Raw genomic sequence first — 17,290 nt, 5'->3', positions numbered from 1 at the left:
GGGGGATAGTAGATATACAGGCTAGTGCTTTTGCTGTTTGTTAGGCCTACTCATCTTGTTGGCTGACAAGAAGTAAATGTGGACAGTTCTTCCAATATTTTCAATATGCGCCTCGGAATTGGAAAAGGACTTGCACAGTTGCGTCCCCGATATGTCTGTCTTCACGTGTAGCCTGTGAGAAAGACCTTATCACGTGACAGAGAGCCATGTGAGTGAGAGGTTCTTCGGCACGCAGCCGGTAGATTGTTTATAATTATTATATTCAAATCAAATTTTATTGGTCACACACGTAGTAGTATCTAACAATTCACAACAATACACATCTAAAATAATGGAATTAAGAAATATATAAATATTAGGATGAGCAATGTCAGAGTAGCATTGACTAAAATACAGCAGAATAGAATACAGTATATACAGTTGAAGTTGGAAGTTTACATACACCTTAGCCAAATACATTTAAACTCAGTTTTCCACAATTCCTGACATTTAATCCTAGTAAAAATTCCCTGTCTTTGGTCAGTTAGGATCAATACTTTATTTTAAGAATGTGAAATGTCAGAATAATAGTAGAGAGAATGATTTATTTCAGCTTTTATTTCTTTCATCACATTCCCAGTGTGTCAGAAGTTTACATATACTCAATTAGTATTTGGCAGCATTGCCTTTGAATTGTTTAACTTGGGTCAAACGTTTTGGGTACAAGCTTCCCACAATAAGTTGGGTGAATTTTGGCCCATTCCTCCTGACAGAGCTGGTGTAACAAAGTCAGGTTTGTAGGCCTCCTTGCTCGCACACGCTTTTTCAGTTCCCTCCTGCAGCAAAGTACCCCGACTACATGATGCTGCCACCTCAGTGCTTCACAGTTGGGATGGTGTTCTTCGGCTTGCAAGCCTCCCCTTTTTCCTCCAAACATAACAATGGTCATTATGGCCAAAAAGTTCTATTTTTTGTTTCATCAGACCAGAGGACATTTCTCCAAAAAGTACGATCTTTGTCCCCATATGTGCAGTTGCAAACCATAGTCTGGCTTTTTTATGGCGATTTTGGAGCAATGGCTTCTTCCTTGCTGAGTGGCCTTTCAAGTTATGTCGATATAGGACTCCACTTACTGTGGATATAGATACTTTTGTACCTGTTTCCTCCAGCATCTTCACAAGGTCCTTTGCTGTTGTTCTGGGATTGATTTGCACTTTTTGCACCAAAGTGCGTTCATCTCTAGGAGACAGAACAGGTCTCCTTCCTGAGCGGTATGGTGGCTGCGTGATCCCATGGTGTTTATACTTGCGTACTAATGTTTGTACAGATGAACATGGTACCTTCAGGCATTTGGAAATTGCTCCCAAAGATGAACCTGACTTGTGGAGGTCTACAATTGTTTTACTGAGGTATTGGCTGACTTCTTTTGATTTTCCCATGATGTCAAGCAAAGGCACTGAGTTTGAAGGTAGGCCTTGAAATACATCCACAGGTACACCTCCAATTGACTAAAATTATGTCAATTAGCCTATCAGAAGCTTCTAAAGCCATGAAATCATTTTCTGGAATTTTTGTTTAAAGGCACAGTCAACTTAGTGTATGTAAACTTCTGACCCACTAGAATTGTGATTTATAAGTGAAATAATCTGTCTGTAAACAATTGTTGGAAAAATTACTTGTGTCATGCACAAAGTTGATGTCCTAACCGACTTGCCAAAACTATAGTTTGTTAACAAGAAATTTGTGGCGTGGTTGAAAAACATGTTTTAATGACTCCAACCTCAGTGTATGTAAACTTCTGACTTCAACTGTACATATGAGATGAGTAAAGCAGTATGTAAACATTTTTAAAGTGACTAGTGTTCCATTATTATAGTGACTAGTGATTCCATGCCTATGTATATAGGGCAGCAGCCTCTAAGGTGCAGGGTTGAGTAACTGAGTGGTAGCCGGCTAGTGATGACTATTTTAACAGTCTGATGGCCTTGAGATAGAAGCTGTTTTCAGTCTCTCTTCCCAGCTTTGATTCACCTGTACTGACCCTGCCTTCTGGATGATAGCGGGGTGAACAGGCTGTGGCTCGGGTGGTTGATGTCTTTGATGATCTTTTTGGCCTTCCTGTGACATCAGGTGCCGCTGGTGTCCTGGAGGGCAGGCAGTCTGCCCCCGGTGATATGTTGGGCAGACCGCACCACCCTCTGGAGAGCCCTGCGTTTGTGGGCGGTGCAGTTGCCGTACCAGACAGTGATACAGCATGACAGGATGCTCTCAATTGTGCATCTGTAAAAGTTTCGGAGCCAAATTTCTTCAGCCTCCTGAGGTTGAAGAGGTGCTGTTGAGCCTTCTTCACCACACTGTCTGTGTCGGTGGACCATTTCAGATTGTCATTAATGTGTACGCCAAGGAACTTGAAGCTTTCTACTAGAGGTCGATGATTATGATTTTTCAACGCCGATAACGATTATTGGAGGACCAAAAAAAGCTGATGCCGATTTTTTTTTTAAAGAAGGTATATGTAATTACAACAATACTGAATGAACACTTATTTTAACTTAATATAATACATCAATAAAATCAATTTAGCCTCAAATAAATAAGGAAACGTGTTCAATTTGGTTTAAATAATGCAAATAATGTTGGAGAAGAAAGTTAAAGTGCAATATGTGCCATGTAAAAAAGCTAACGTTTAAGTTCCTTGCTCAGAACATGAGAACATATGAAAGCTGGTGGTTCCTTTTAACATGAGTCTTCAATTTTCCCAGGTAAGAAGTTTTAGGTTGAAGCTATTATAGGATTTATAGGACTATTTCCCTCTATACCATTTGTATTTCATATACCTTTGACTATTGGATGTTCTTATAGGCACTTTAGGATTGCCAGTGTAACAGTATAGCTTCCGTCCCTCTCCTCGCCCCTACCTGGGCTCGAACCAGGAACACATCGACCACAGCCACCCTCGAAGCATCGTTACCCATCGCTCCACAAAAGCCGCGGCCCTTGCAGAGCAAGGGGAACAACTACTCCAAGTCTCAGAGCGAGTGACGTTTGAGACGCTATTAGCGCGCATCCCGCTAACTAGCTAGCCATTTCACATCGGTTACACCAGCCTAATCTCGGGAGTTGGTAGGCTTGAAGTCATAAACAGCTCAATGCTTGAAGCATTGCAAAGAGCTGCTGGCAAAACGCACGAAAGTGCTGTTTGAATGAATGCGTACGAGCCTGCTGCTGCCTACCACCGCTCAGTCAGACTGCTCTATCAAATATCAAATCATAGACTTAATTATAACATAATAACACACAGAAATACGAGCCTTAGGTCATTAATATGGTCGAATCCCGGAAACTATAATTTCGAAAACAAAACGGTTATTCTTTCAGTGAAATACGGAACTGTTCCGTATTTTATCTAACGGGTGGCATCCCTAAGTCTAAATATTGCTGTTACATAGTACAACCTTCAATGTTATGTCATAATTATGTACAATTATGGCAAATTAATTATTCCTTCGTTAGGAATAAATGTACTTGACACAGTTCGCAACGAGCCAGGCGGCCCAAACTGCTGCTTTGTGACTGCTGACTGCTTGCACAGAACGCAAGAGAAGTGACACAATTTCCCTAATTATAAGAAATTCATGTTAGCAGGCAATATTAACTAAATATGCAGGTTTAAAAATATATACTTGTGTATTGATTTTAAAGAAAGGCATTGATATTTATGGTTAGGTTTGGTGCAACGACAATGCTAAATCATCACCCGTTTGGCGAAGTAGGCTGTGAATCGAGGAGAAATTAACAGGCACTGCATCGATTATATGCAACGCAGGACATGCTAGATAAACTAGTAATATCATCAACCATGTGTAGTTAACTAGTGATTATGTGAAGATTGATTGATTGTTTTTTTATAAGTTTAATGCTAGCTAGCAATTTACCTTGGCTTCTTGCTGCTCTTGCGTAACAGGAAGTCAGCCTGCCACGCAGGCTCCTCGTGGAGTGCAATGTTAGAGCGTTGGACTAGTAACCAGAAGGTTGCAAAAACTAAATCTGTTGATCTGCCCCTGAACAAGACAGTTAACCCACCGTTCCTAGGCTGTCATTGAAAATAAGAATGTGTTCTTAACTGACTTGCCTAGTTAAATAAAGGTGTAAAAAAAATAATTAAAAAAAATGTATATTGGCAAAATCGGTGTCCAAAAATACCGATTTCCGCTTGTTATGAAAACATGAAATCGGCCCCAATTAATCGGCCATTCCGATTAATCGGTCAACCTCTACTTTCTACCTTCTCCACTGCAGTCCCATCGATGTGGATAGGGGCGTGCTCCCTCTGCTGTTTCATGAAGTCCACGATCAGCTCCTTTGTTTTTTTGACGTTGAGGGAGAGATTGACGTTGAGGGGGCGGCATTACGGCCACACAACGTGGATGCAGCTGGGAAATTCAAGACATTATCAAGTTCTTGTCAAATTGTGAATGAGAGACTGATGAAGTGTGTACAGCCTGCGCACAAAGCAAACCAGAGCTCATGTCTTTCATCCAACTTTTTTTTCAAATCATCATTAGAGTGGCATCATGCAGCACCATATAGCCCAACATTTGTATCACAACTAATGTTACATAAATAACTCTAAATTAAGCATATAGGAGGACCTGTTTCTTTGGTATCTGCTGAACACAGAATAGCCGATGTGCCTACTCCCTCAAATGGTTTGGAGAAAATATCCTTTTGATTTTATCCAGCTATGTTATATTGTGTTCTTCATACTATACGATAATGCCACGTAATTCTAAGAACATTTTATCTAAATGAACTAGTGTAGCCAGATCAGGGCCTAACATAAGGACAACTCAGAGTATGCTATGCTATACTGTTCTTCTGTTCTTCATATCATGTTTCTTTAGACCTGTCTAAAATGAATCATGGATTCATTGTGATGGTGTAGGCTATATTACATGGATTTATTAGACATTTTCAGATGTAGATGTTCCAAATGTCTGCATCAGTGGCTTGTAAACTATGCGTTGAAGCCAGGAGATGCTAAATGTTTTTATGGTAATTAACGGTCAATTACTGTGAGGCCGGTAGTTATTTGCTTGACAATCACCGGTTGACAAAATTTCATGACCGCAACAGCCCTAACCAAAGCAGACCATTAAACTTCCACACAGACGGCCCATCCCAGCGTGAATAAAGCTGGTTACGGTTATCACATGATTATACTGCTCTTTCCCTCTCCCCTCCCTCCATCTGTTCTCTCTCTGTCTCTGTCTGTCTGTGTTCTCTCTCTGCCTGTGTTCTCTCTCTGCTCTCTCTCCAGGGCATGTTGAGTCGCAGGCCTGCCTGCCAGCACACAGACCGCCGAGGTGGTTCTAATTGAGTAATGATGAGTTGGTGCTCTCTCCAAAAACCCAAAGATGACTCCAGGGCCACAGCTGTCCCCCCCCACCCCACCCGCCTCCTCATTTGCACAAAAACCCAAGCTACTCTGAGCGCGTGTGTGACAGAGCGAGGGATGGAGTTATTCTTCCGCAGGAGTATATGGCATTTGATTCTCCTGCCACCCACCTCCAAAGTATTAGAATACATTTGTTTTGTGTTTTTTATAGTCTATATTTTTGCTTATTTGCCTATTGGATTTGATTTCCCTATTTTATTGGCTGCGGCCCACCCCAACCCCAAGTGCATATTAGTTCCATGCTAGATTGCATGTCTGTGGATTGCCTTCAGTCCTGTTGAATTGAATATTCACTGTACTATGCTGTTAAACAGAATAACTACATGATTTTAGTATGACTTGCATAGTCTGTATTTATCGATAGGTCATTTATTTCCTTTATTTTAATTTATTAAACACCAGACATGCATGGGTGGACTTTTGAAAGGAGTCAGTTGAAATTGAGCCCCAGTTGCCCTCCCCCTGTGTAATGTTGTTTACATGTCCCTATATATTTTTTATAGTTACAGAAATTAAAAACATAGATTAAATAAACATTTTCAATTGTGCGGTGGAGGGTCCCCTCAACGACATTTTGAAATTGCTAAGTCTGTCCCTGCGAAAATCAACCCACCAAAAATGGACCCTGCTGCTGCATGCTAGCACAGGCTGTTACCGCTCATCACTCCGGAAAAGCAGTTCCCATGTTTAACGTGCAACGGATAGAGGGAGAGAGCGAGAGAGGGGCAGAATGTGCTGACGCTGCGCTTTCGTCTGAACTCCCCAAATGAATAATCAGCCGCGGTTCAGCCGTGCACTGCCAGGAGCAGGAGGCTGCCAAGCTCTGGCCTCGGGTGCGGTGGGCCCGAAAAGGAGGCCCTGGCAGCCGGACACAGGGCTTTTGCTTGTTCAGGATTTTTGATTAAATCCTTTATTGTGCTCCACTCACGCAAAGGTCCAAGGCGAAACAAGCGCAGAGAAATGACTGGAGGGGTGGAAAAGGAGAGTGAGGAGAGAGAAGGGAAATGGGATCTCTTTTTCTCTCTGTTACCCCTCCCTCACTCTCTACCTCGCTTTCCCTCTGTGACTGAAAAGATGTTTGATTTACTGTATGGGGTAGTTGTGGTGAGGTGAAAAGTTTTTGTCCCTCAACAGACCGGCTGGCTCTGGTTGTGTATCGTCTTTCTGTTCACTAAGCCCCTTTCCTTTCTCAATGGTACATTGCTTGTCTGGGATTATTTCTATTTTTGGACAATGTAAATGTAATGTATAAGGGACTCAGTCTCTGGAGTCTAGACAATAGTGTTTTTGGCTGCCTCCAACTGCTGTTTATGGGATATGTGGTCTTCCTTGAGCAAATATGAAATGAAAAGCACATGCATTCACATTTTAAAGGACAAGCGATAGTCCGGTCGTGCAGCTCTCTGTCAATGGAGGCCTTCTGGAATCCAGTTTTTAAGGTTTTTCCAGAAAATGTAACCATGGTTTGTGTTGTTGTTTCAGCTGTTTCTCTTCTGGATTTGACTGAGCAGTTCACACCGCCAGAAACTGCTCCCCCTACCCTGGTGAACCTAGTGGAGGCCATTGAGAAGAAAGGTACGCACTCACACACAACACAAGGCAATGCAACACAACGCAAACATTAACATACATACACAGTAAATTGAAATATACAGCGGTATCCTAGTAGTCGCCATTCAGAGGAGAGGCACAATGGGAATACATTATATTACTCAGATAGTTAGTCCAAATCCTGTCTCATATCTCCTCAGACGACACTATACAGCCTACACTGTAGTGTTTATTTGTCCCTGATATTTATTCTCACCTGTGTACTCATGGTGTCATGCAGGACAGTGGTCTTCATTCACACTGTATTACCAATTAATACCATTCGGGAGGAGGTCTTCATTCACACTGTATTACCAGTTAATACCACTCAGGAGGAATGTCTTCATTCACACTGTATTACCAATTCACACCACTCAGGAGGAGGTCTTCTTTCACAGTTTCAGTGCCCGTAGGGGAGAGCCGGGTTACTAAAGTAACACAGGGCGAAATAACACGCCCATTTTCTCAGATGACACTGAAGCTAGAATGATGTAGTGAAGTCAGCACGTTCCTAATGCAGAGGACAAGCTCCCTGCAAAAAAACAGCCCAATGTTTTGCAGAGTTATCCACAAAACATGTTTCTGTAAGTTAAAAAAAAACGGACCTGGAAAGGTTTTTAGGTTGTGGAGGTGTTTAGATTAAGGTTGCAACAATGTAATTTTCTTAACTTCTTATGGGCAGGTGGGACGGTAGCGTCCGGTGTAATTGCAGAGCGTGAAATTCAAACTATAGAATTATAAATATTTAACTTTCATAAAATCACAAGTGTACTACATCAAAATAAAGCTTAACTTCTTGTTAATCCTGCCGCTGTATCAGATTTCAAAAAGGCTTTACAGCGAAAGCACACCATGCGATTGTCTGAGGACAGCACCCCGCATACAAAGTCATGAAAAACATATTTCAACCAGGCAGGTGCGCCACAAAAGTCAGAAATAGCGATATAATATACAGTGCCTTGCGAAAGTATTCGGCCCCCTTGAACTTTGTGACCTTTTGCCACATTTCAAGCTTCAAACATAAAGATATAAAACTGTATTTTTTGTGAAGAATCAACAAGTGGGACACAATCATGAAGTGGAACGACATTTATTGGATATTTCAAACTTTTTTAACAAATCAAAAACTGAAAAATTGGGCGTGCAAAATTATTCAGCCCCTTTACTTTCAGTGCAGCAAACTCTCTCCAGAAGTTCAGTGAGGATCTCTGAATGATCCAATGTTGACTTAAATGACTAATGATGATAAATACAATCCATCTGTGTGTAATCAAGTCTCCGTATAAATGCACCTGCACTGTGATAGTCTCAGAGGTCCGTTAAAAGCGCAGAGAGCTTCATGAAGAACAAGGAACACACCAGGCAGGTCCGAGATACTGTTGTGAAGAAGTTTAAAGCCGGATTTGGATACAAAAAGATTTCCCAAGCTTTAAACATCCCAAGGAGCACTGTGCAAGCGATAATATTGAAATGGAAGGAGTATCAGACCACTGCAAATCTACCAAGACCTGGCCGTCCCTCTAAACTTTCAGCTCATACAAGGAGAAGACTGATCAGAGATGCAGCCAAGAGGCCCATGTTCACTCTGGATGAATTGCAGAGATCTACAGCTGAGGTGGGAGACTCTGTCCATAGGACAACAATCAGTCGTATATTGCACAAATCTGGCCTTTATGGAAGAGTGGCAAGAAGAAAGCCATTTCTTAAAGATATCCATAAAAAGTGTTGTTTAAAGTTTGCCACAAGCCACCTGGGAGACACACCAAACATGTGGAAGAAGGTGCTCTGGTCAGATGAAACCAAAATTGAACTTTTTGGCAACAATGCAAAACGTTATGTTTGGCGTAAAAGCAACACAGCTCATCACAATGAACACACCATCCCCACTGTCAAACATGGTGGTGGCAGCATCATGGTTTGGGCCTGCGTTTCTTCAGCAGGGACAGGGAAGATGGTTAAAATTGATGGGAAGATGGATGGAGCCAAATACAGGACCATTCTGGAAGAAAACCTGATGGAGTCTGCAAAAGACCTGAGACTGGGACGGAGATTTGTCTTCCAACAAGACAATGATCCAAAACATAAAGCAAAATCTACAATGGAATGGTTCAAAAATAAACATATCCAGGTGTTAGAATGGCCAAGTCAAAGTCCAGACAAGAATCCAATCGAGAATCTGTGGACAGAACTGAAAACTGCTGTTCACAAATGCTCTCCATCCAACCTCACTGAGCTCGAGCTGTTTTGCAAGGAGGAATGGGAAAAAATTTCAGTCTCTCGATGTGCAAAACTGATAGAGACATACCCCAAGCGACTTACAGCTGTAATCGCAGCAAAAGGTGGCGCTACAAAGTATTAACTTAAGGGGGCTGAATAATTTTGCACGCCCAATTTTTCAGTTTTTGATTTGTTAAAAAAGTTTGAAATATCCAATAAATGTCGTTCCACTTCATGATTGTGTCCCACTTGTTGTTGATTCTTCACAAAAAATACAGTTTTATATCTTTATGTTTGAAGCCTGAAATGTGGCAAAAGTTCGCAATGTTCAAGGGGGCCGAATACTTTCGCAAGGCACTGTATGCCTTACCTTTAATGATCTTCTTCTGTTGGCACTCCAAAATGTCCCAGATACATCACAAATGGTCCTTTTGTTCGATAATGTCCTTCTTTATATCCATAAAAACTCAGTTTAACTGGCGCGCTTCAGTCAATTCAGTTTCCTTCCATCAAAATGCATACAAAACGAATCCCAAACTTTACCAATAAACTTTTCCAAACAAGTCAAACAATGTTTATAACCAAACCTTAGGTACCTAATACGTAAATAAATGATCAAATTTAAGACAGAGAATCGTTATTGTCTTTATTGGATAAAAATACCAAAGAACGCACTCTCTTCCACACGCTTGGAAACACTACAGCCAAAATGGGAGCCACCTAGAAAAACTACAATTTCTGGCTTATTTTGCAAAAAATCAGCATGAAACTCTTTCTAAAGACTGTTGACATCTAGTGGAAGCCCTAGGAACTGCAATCTGGGAGGATTTCGCCTTATAATAAAAGTGACAGCCATTGAAAACAGTGGTAGGCTGAATTCTTTTTTGGGGGGGTGGTTTGTCCTTGGGGTTTCGCCTGCCATATCAGTTCTGTTATGCCAACAGTCATAATTGTAACAGTTTTAGAAGCCTTAGAGAGTTTTCTATCCAAATCTACCAATTATATGCATATCCTAGCGTCTGGGCCTGAGTAACAGGCAGTTTACTTTGGGCATGCTTTTCATCTGGACGTGAAAATACAGCCCCCTACCCAAGAGAGGTTAACCCATCATAGGTTTCAAGTATCATGCCAGCTAGTCTTGGGTCTTAGCCTGGGAGAAGTTACAGGAGAGACTGGTGGGACGAAAGTAACACAATGTTAACTGAGGGACCTTGAATAAAATATAATAAACATTTAAGCACAGGCCATTGTCTCCTCTAGTTTATATTGCTTTTAAAATGTTAGCACAATATCAACAAATGACTGAATGTTTGAAAATTATATGACATCATTAGAATGATGCCTTAATTAATTGACTTGATCGATCAGCTTCTCGCATAAGCTTTTGTCGAGAGGTTAGTGGTAAAAAATATATATTTATGATTCTGGGGGTTAATTACCATGTGTCAAGCCATGGAAATGTGATAAGCATGATGAGAATATTTTTTTAAATTCTATCAAGACACGAGGAGTGCGCCAAGGACAGCTGGAGCACACCTGAATGATCATTGAAAATGGTGAAAAACATACTATACATTCCCATTTAAAGGGATACTTCGGGATTTTGGCAATGAGGCCCTTTATGTACAGTAAATGTATGTACATTTTTATTTGTCTATACTCAGTGTGAAGGAAGTTATAGTTTTGTGAATCTACTCGACTTCTTTATTGTGCTAATGCTAGTTAGCATTGGCTCGCGAAACTACCTGAATTTACAGTTGCTAATGGTAGAGGACATATAACTTGTTAGTCATAAGATATGGTATCGCTAAATGCATAGATCTGAGTAATTAGGGGAAATAACGTGTTCCTTTTGTCCCAGTTTTCCCCTTCATACATACTCGGACACACACAGAGACGTACACACACACAAATAACCGTGCACACACAGCAATGCACAGGCACAAAGGTGGGGCACACACACCTTTCGTCCCACTCGATACATACAGTACCAGTTAACAGTTTGGACACACCTACTCATTCAAAGGTTTTTCTTTATTTGTCCTATTTTCTACATTGTAGAATAATAGTGAAGACATCAACACTATGAAATAACACATGGAATCAATGGTTACGGCATGATTCCATGTGTTATTTCATAGTGTTGATGTCTTCACTATTATTCTACAATGTAGAAAATAGGACAAATAAAGAAAAACCTTTGAATGAGTAGGTGTGTCCAAACTGTTGACTGGTACTGTATGTAAATAAGGTATTTCGGTTTTTATTTCCATATGTGTTATTTTATGTCTTCACTATTATTCTACAATGTAGAAAATAGTACAAATAAAGAAAATCCCTTGAATGAGTAGGTGTGTCCAAACTTTTGCCTGGTACTGTACATTTAAATAATTAGCTTTTTATTTTACTGACGGTGCCTGCATCTGATGGTCACTCTCAGGGGACGGCGAGAGCAGCAGACTGAGGGTTCGCTTCTTAATATCCCTCCGCTCTCCCTTTCCTCCACTGACTAAAGGGACACCGTCTTCCAGCTGATGGTCACTCTCAGGGGACGCGAGAGCAGCAGACTGAGGGTTCGCTTCTTAATATCCCTCCGCTCTCCCTTTCCTTCACTGACTAAAGGGACACCGTCTTCCAGCTGATGGTCACTCTCAGGGGACGCGAGAGCAGCAGACTGAGGGTTCACTTCTTAATATCCCTCCGCTCTCCCTTTCCTCCACTGACTAAAGGGACACCGTCTTCCAGCTGATGGTCACTCTCAGGGGACGGCGAGAGCAGCAGACTGAGGGTTCGCTTCTTAATATCCCTCCGCTCTCCCTTTCCTCCACTGACTAAAGGGACACCGTCTTCCAGCTGATGGTCACTCTCTGGGGACGGCGAGAGCAGCAGACTGAGGGTTCGCTTCTTAATATCCCTCCGCTCTCCCTTTCCTCCACTGACTAAAGGGACACCGTCTTCCAGCTGATGGTCACTCTCAGGGGACGGCGAGAGCAGCAGACTGAGGGTTCGCTTCTTAATATCCCTCCGCTCTCCCTTTCCTCCACTGACTAAAGGGACACCGTCTTCCAGCTGATGGCAAAACTCGAGTCCCACCGTATTTTTTTCTGCCTCATGAACAAATTCACGTTGTTACTCCTATGAGCAGAGAAAGTGAAATATTCCTTGATATTAAAAAAAAGACCCAAGCCGCTAATAATATCATCCTCAAGCCCATAGATACGCTCTTACTCATTCATTACTGCTGCAGTGCTTGTTGTAGCACTGAGTGGAAATAGGAAGAATGCATATTTTATGGCTTGTTGACAGTGCTGAGTAAGAACTTTAAACATGAACTCACTCATAAAAACAGCATCTCTGCTGTTTTTGTTGACAGTCTCTCTCTAGCCATGGTTTTAAACGTTTTGACATCTTACAGTATAAACTTTGTTGTAGCTTTCTTTTATGCCTGCTACGTTACTGCAGACATGGTCATATGAGCCATCCGTTTTTTAAATTGGAACACAAGGCTTTATCATTTTTTTTTTTTTTTTTACAGAAATGTTTGATGATCGACTAGGAATGTAGTACAAGAAAGTTGAGTGAAGTTCTCTCCCGGGGGATCTGCGCGGCGGTCTCGGGCTAGCTTAGAGGGAACATTGATGCCTAACTGTTGGTGGTTTACCCAATACATTACTGGGAGCTCATATAAAGTGTGAGACTCTATTTATTTGTATAACCTACAGTTTACTCACTGTTAGTCAGCATCTCTACTAACTGTTTTGGGTGTACGCCAGCTCATGCTTTTCACTAGATAAACACACACCCCATGCCAGTTATTTGTGTAGAGCCAGCTGTATGCCTCAACACCATGCATATAGATGTAGCTACACAATGAATGGCCTGGCATGTGGACTTAAAGGGATAGTTCACACAATGGACATATTGGTTTTCTTACCCTGTCAGCAGTCTATGAACGAGGTAAGACTGCAATCCATGCTTGGGTTTTGTTTATCTGGTCACTGTCTCCAACTTTTTTGCATTTATAGCACAAAACCAATGTAAGTGAATATCCTTGATATTAGCATTTTTTCGCATTTAGTTTCCAAATCATCTTGAAGTATCTTTATTGAGCTGTACAATCCATTTTACACTTTGGGATGATTTGGACATGGAACGTGAACTTGCTTATCAGGGATATCCACTTGCATTGGTTTTGTGCTATGAATGCTAAACAAAATCAAAGCATGCATTGCTATCTTGTCCATCAACTGCTTACAGGGTAAGGAAACCAATGTGCCAATGTAATTTGGGTGAATTACAACTACATTTGAGGTATGAAAATATCTAACCAACTACATTTTTTTGTGTAATGCTCCTTTTAGGGGTTGTTTTAATAATGTAGTCTAATTAACATAATGTGATTTAATCTAAATGTCTAGTTATTAAGATTGGCAGATAAGGAAAGAAAGAGGACTGCATCAAAAGCTACAGTGGAAAAGCATAAAGAGCAACAGAAATCCAGAGCTGCTTGAGGAGTACAGTTCTCATTGTGTTACGATAATGAGAACGGGCTAAAATGAAAATATACTTCATCAAAATGTCCGATTTTTTTTCTGATAATGTTTTGTAATAACTTTCCTGTATCTTTAGGAAATTAAAACAATTTAACATTTTCACCGTGCAATGTTGTTTTTCTTCTAACTTTACATGCATTATGGTAATGAGATGTTATTTTGTGCATGGTCTTAGAAAATGTGTATTAAAAAAATCATTACCCGATTTTGAGATGGTTTTTTATCCATTACAAAAAAATGTTTTTGGGTCTTTTCAAATTTGACCAAGAGTAATACCAAGTTAGCAAGAATCACCCAGCTGTGTGTTGGGTGATTCTTATTGATGGCTCCTGTGCCCTTACAGAAAGGTTTGATAACAATGCACATGACATTGGTTTTATACCTGTGTTGAAACCTGGGCTCTAAATTTAAAAAATGTAATTGGTAGCACTGTGTTTCATTGGTAGAAAAGTTAGAAGCACCACATACAATTTACAAGCAGCAGAAAAATAGATTTTTAAGATATATAGCCTACCTATTTACTTTTAAGTGCATCTCCTGAAGAAGATATTCATTTTCCTTTCTGTGCCACAAAATGTTTGCATAAACTGGTAAAGTTACCAGGTTATTAGTTGGGCTGCATGATATGGGCAATTTTTAAATCAAAGATCGTGATTTGACTTGCGATATATATCAAAACATTTGAGTGAACTGTTGTAATCATAGAGATAGGATTATAATAATCATTCTATGGTTGGTGTTTAGCATGACAACAAATGAAAAAGCCAGGTAGGAGTTATGAAAGGGTGGGAACCAACGTGTTGGTTGGTGTTTCCCAGAGGACCCTAATCATATTTGAATAACATTTAGACAAAAATTGTAGAATTGACTATCTGATTCAGAACATGCCGTTGCACAAACATGCTGATCTACATCATGAGTAGCAACCTGTATTCGAGCTAACATTTGCTTTGCCCTAGCTAGTAGCTATTTAGCTAAGTGGCATTTAGTTAGCAATTAGCATTAGTGATTAGCATTATTTTAGGCACTGGTTGTAACACTGTAGTTAGCCTACACTAGTAACACAGTAATCATGCTATTGCATTGTAATTGCATACTAATGGAGTTTAGCTGTTTATGTAATTAGACAAATAGGGAGGGACTGTATGTAAGTGACTCATGAAATTGAATTTGATTTAATTTCCATATTTCACATGTACCAAAAAAATAAATAGAAATGTAATTAAGTCTCTGGCAGACTTAACTCCTAAAGAACACAAAAAACATGAAGTACTGGGAGGGGGTTGGGATGTGGTGTGGAGTTAATTATTAATTTATTAATTCTTCAGATGGTTAAAAATGATATTTTTTGCTCTTAATGAAGTACCATTTGCTCATTACCTTAATGCGGTCTCATCTACCGTAACACAGATCTCATTACCAAAATGCATCAATGATAAAATAATCCTAGAATAATATTACAAAATCCAAATTATTTGAGCTGTGCAAAAAATGTAATTTGCTCTTTATATTTATGTACTTTAAATATGACTAAGTTTAAAACAGAAAATAACAAAAATGTCATAAAAAAATAAAGTAAATCTATTAAGTATATTTTCATTTCGAGTCGTAATAACTCCTGTATCTAGGCAATTTGCAACATTTTCACCATCCAATGTTTTTTTTCTTCTTACTTTACAAGCGTTGCGGTAATGAGATTTTAAAAAATGCGAGGTCTTGGAAAATATGTAAAAATGTATCTGATGATTAATTTAACAGTCAATCATTTGAGATTTTATCCATTACAAAATAAATAGTTTTTGTCTTGACCAAGAGTAATACCAAGTTATCAAGAATCACCTAGCTGTGTACCAAACAACACCCTATTCCCTACATAGTGCATTATGTCGTGTCTTTGGCTTTGCCAGATTAAGTGATATGACATGCTAAAATCCTTTCTCCGTAATTAATATTACCTGATTGAGCTAATCATGTAAATGTAATTAACTAGAGAGTCAGGGCACCACAAAATAATATTTATAGAGCTGTTATCTTCCAAATAAACTTTTAAAGACCTAGTAATATTTTACATCAATACCAGTCAATATTAATCATCACCTTAATTCAGTCTCATCTGAAAGTTGTAAATTCTTGGTTATCTTCACGAACCCTGGCTAACAAGTTGAATCAGCAATACAAAATTGGGTTTAATTATTTATTTACTAAATACCTAACTAATCACACATAATTACATATACACAGAATGAATTATACAGTGCCTTGCGAAAGTATTCGGCCCTCTTGAACTTTGCGACCTTTTGCCACATTTCAGCCTTCAAACATAAAGATATAAAACTGTATTTTTTTGTGAAGAATCAACATCAAGTGGGACACAATCATGAAGTGGAACGACATTTATTGGATATTTCAAACTTTTTTAACAAATCAAAAACTGAAAAATTGGGCGTGCAAAATTATTCAGCCCCTTTACTTTCAGTGCAGCAAACTCTCTCCAGAAGTTCAGTGAGGATCTCTGAATGATCCAATGTTGACCTAAATGACTAATGATGATAAATACAATCCACCTGTGTGTAATCAAGTCTCCGTATAAATGCACCTGCACTGTGATAGTCTCAGAGGTCCGTTAAAAGCGCAGAGAGCATCATGAAGAACAAGGAACACACCAGGCAAGTCCGAGATACTGTTGTGAAGAAGTTTAAAGCCGGATTTTGATACAAAAAGATTTCCAAGCTTTAAACACTCCCAAGGAGCACTGTGCAAGCGATAATATTGAAATGGAAGGAGTATCAGACCACTGCAAATCTACCAAGACCTGGCCGTCCCTCTAAACTTTCAGCTCATACAAGGAGAAGACTGATCAGAGTTGCAGCCAAGAGGCCCATGATCCCTCTGGATGAATTGCAGAGATCTACAGCTGAGGTGGGAGACTCTGTCCATAGGACAACAATCAGTCGTATATTGCACAAATCTGGCCTTTATGGAAGAGTGGCAAGAAGAAAGCCATTTCTTAAAGATATCCATAAAAGTGTCGTTTAAAGTTTGCCACAAGCCACCTGGGAGACACACCAAACATGTGGAAGAAGGTGCTCTGGTCAGATGAAACCAAAATTGAACTTTTTGGCAACAATGCAAAACGTTATGTTTGGCGTAAAAGCAACACAGCTCATCACCCTGAACACACCATCCCCACTGTCAAAGATGGTGGTGGCAGCATCAGGGTTTGGGCCTGCTCTTCTTCAGCAGGGACAGGAAAGATGGTTAAAATGGATGGGAAGATGGATGGAGCCAAATACAGGACCATTCTGGAAGAAAACCTGATGGAGTCTGCAAAAGACCTGAGACTGGGACGGAGATTTGTCTTCCAACAAAGACAATGATCCAAAACATAAAGCAAAATCTACAATGGAATGGTTCAAAAATAAACATATCCAGGTGTTAGAATGGCCAAGTCAAAGTCCAGACCTGAATCCTTTCGAGAATCTGTGGAAAGAAC

At 40.0% G+C, this 17,290-nt stretch overlaps 1 protein-coding gene across 4 annotated transcripts in view; it reads left to right on the top strand.

Moving 5' to 3' along the window:
• Window positions 1–17,290, top strand: part of LOC112244626 (phosphatidylinositol 3-kinase regulatory subunit gamma) — a 55,790-nt gene that overhangs the window by 18,530 nt on the left and 19,970 nt on the right. For all 4 annotated transcript variants that reach the window (XM_024412354.1, XM_042308337.1, XM_042308338.1 and 1 more), the window contains exon 3: window positions 6,920–7,012. In XM_024412354.1, the coding sequence (XP_024268122.1) occupies window positions 6,920–7,012 (93 nt within the window). The remainder of the gene's footprint in view (window positions 1–6,919; window positions 7,013–17,290) is intronic.

Source organism: Oncorhynchus tshawytscha, linkage group LG28, assembly GCF_018296145.1.
Source record: "Oncorhynchus tshawytscha isolate Ot180627B linkage group LG28, Otsh_v2.0, whole genome shotgun sequence".
Classification (NCBI taxonomy): Eukaryota; Metazoa; Chordata; class Actinopteri; order Salmoniformes; family Salmonidae; genus Oncorhynchus; species Oncorhynchus tshawytscha.
This window is presented reverse-complemented; position numbering and strand designations above follow the sequence as displayed.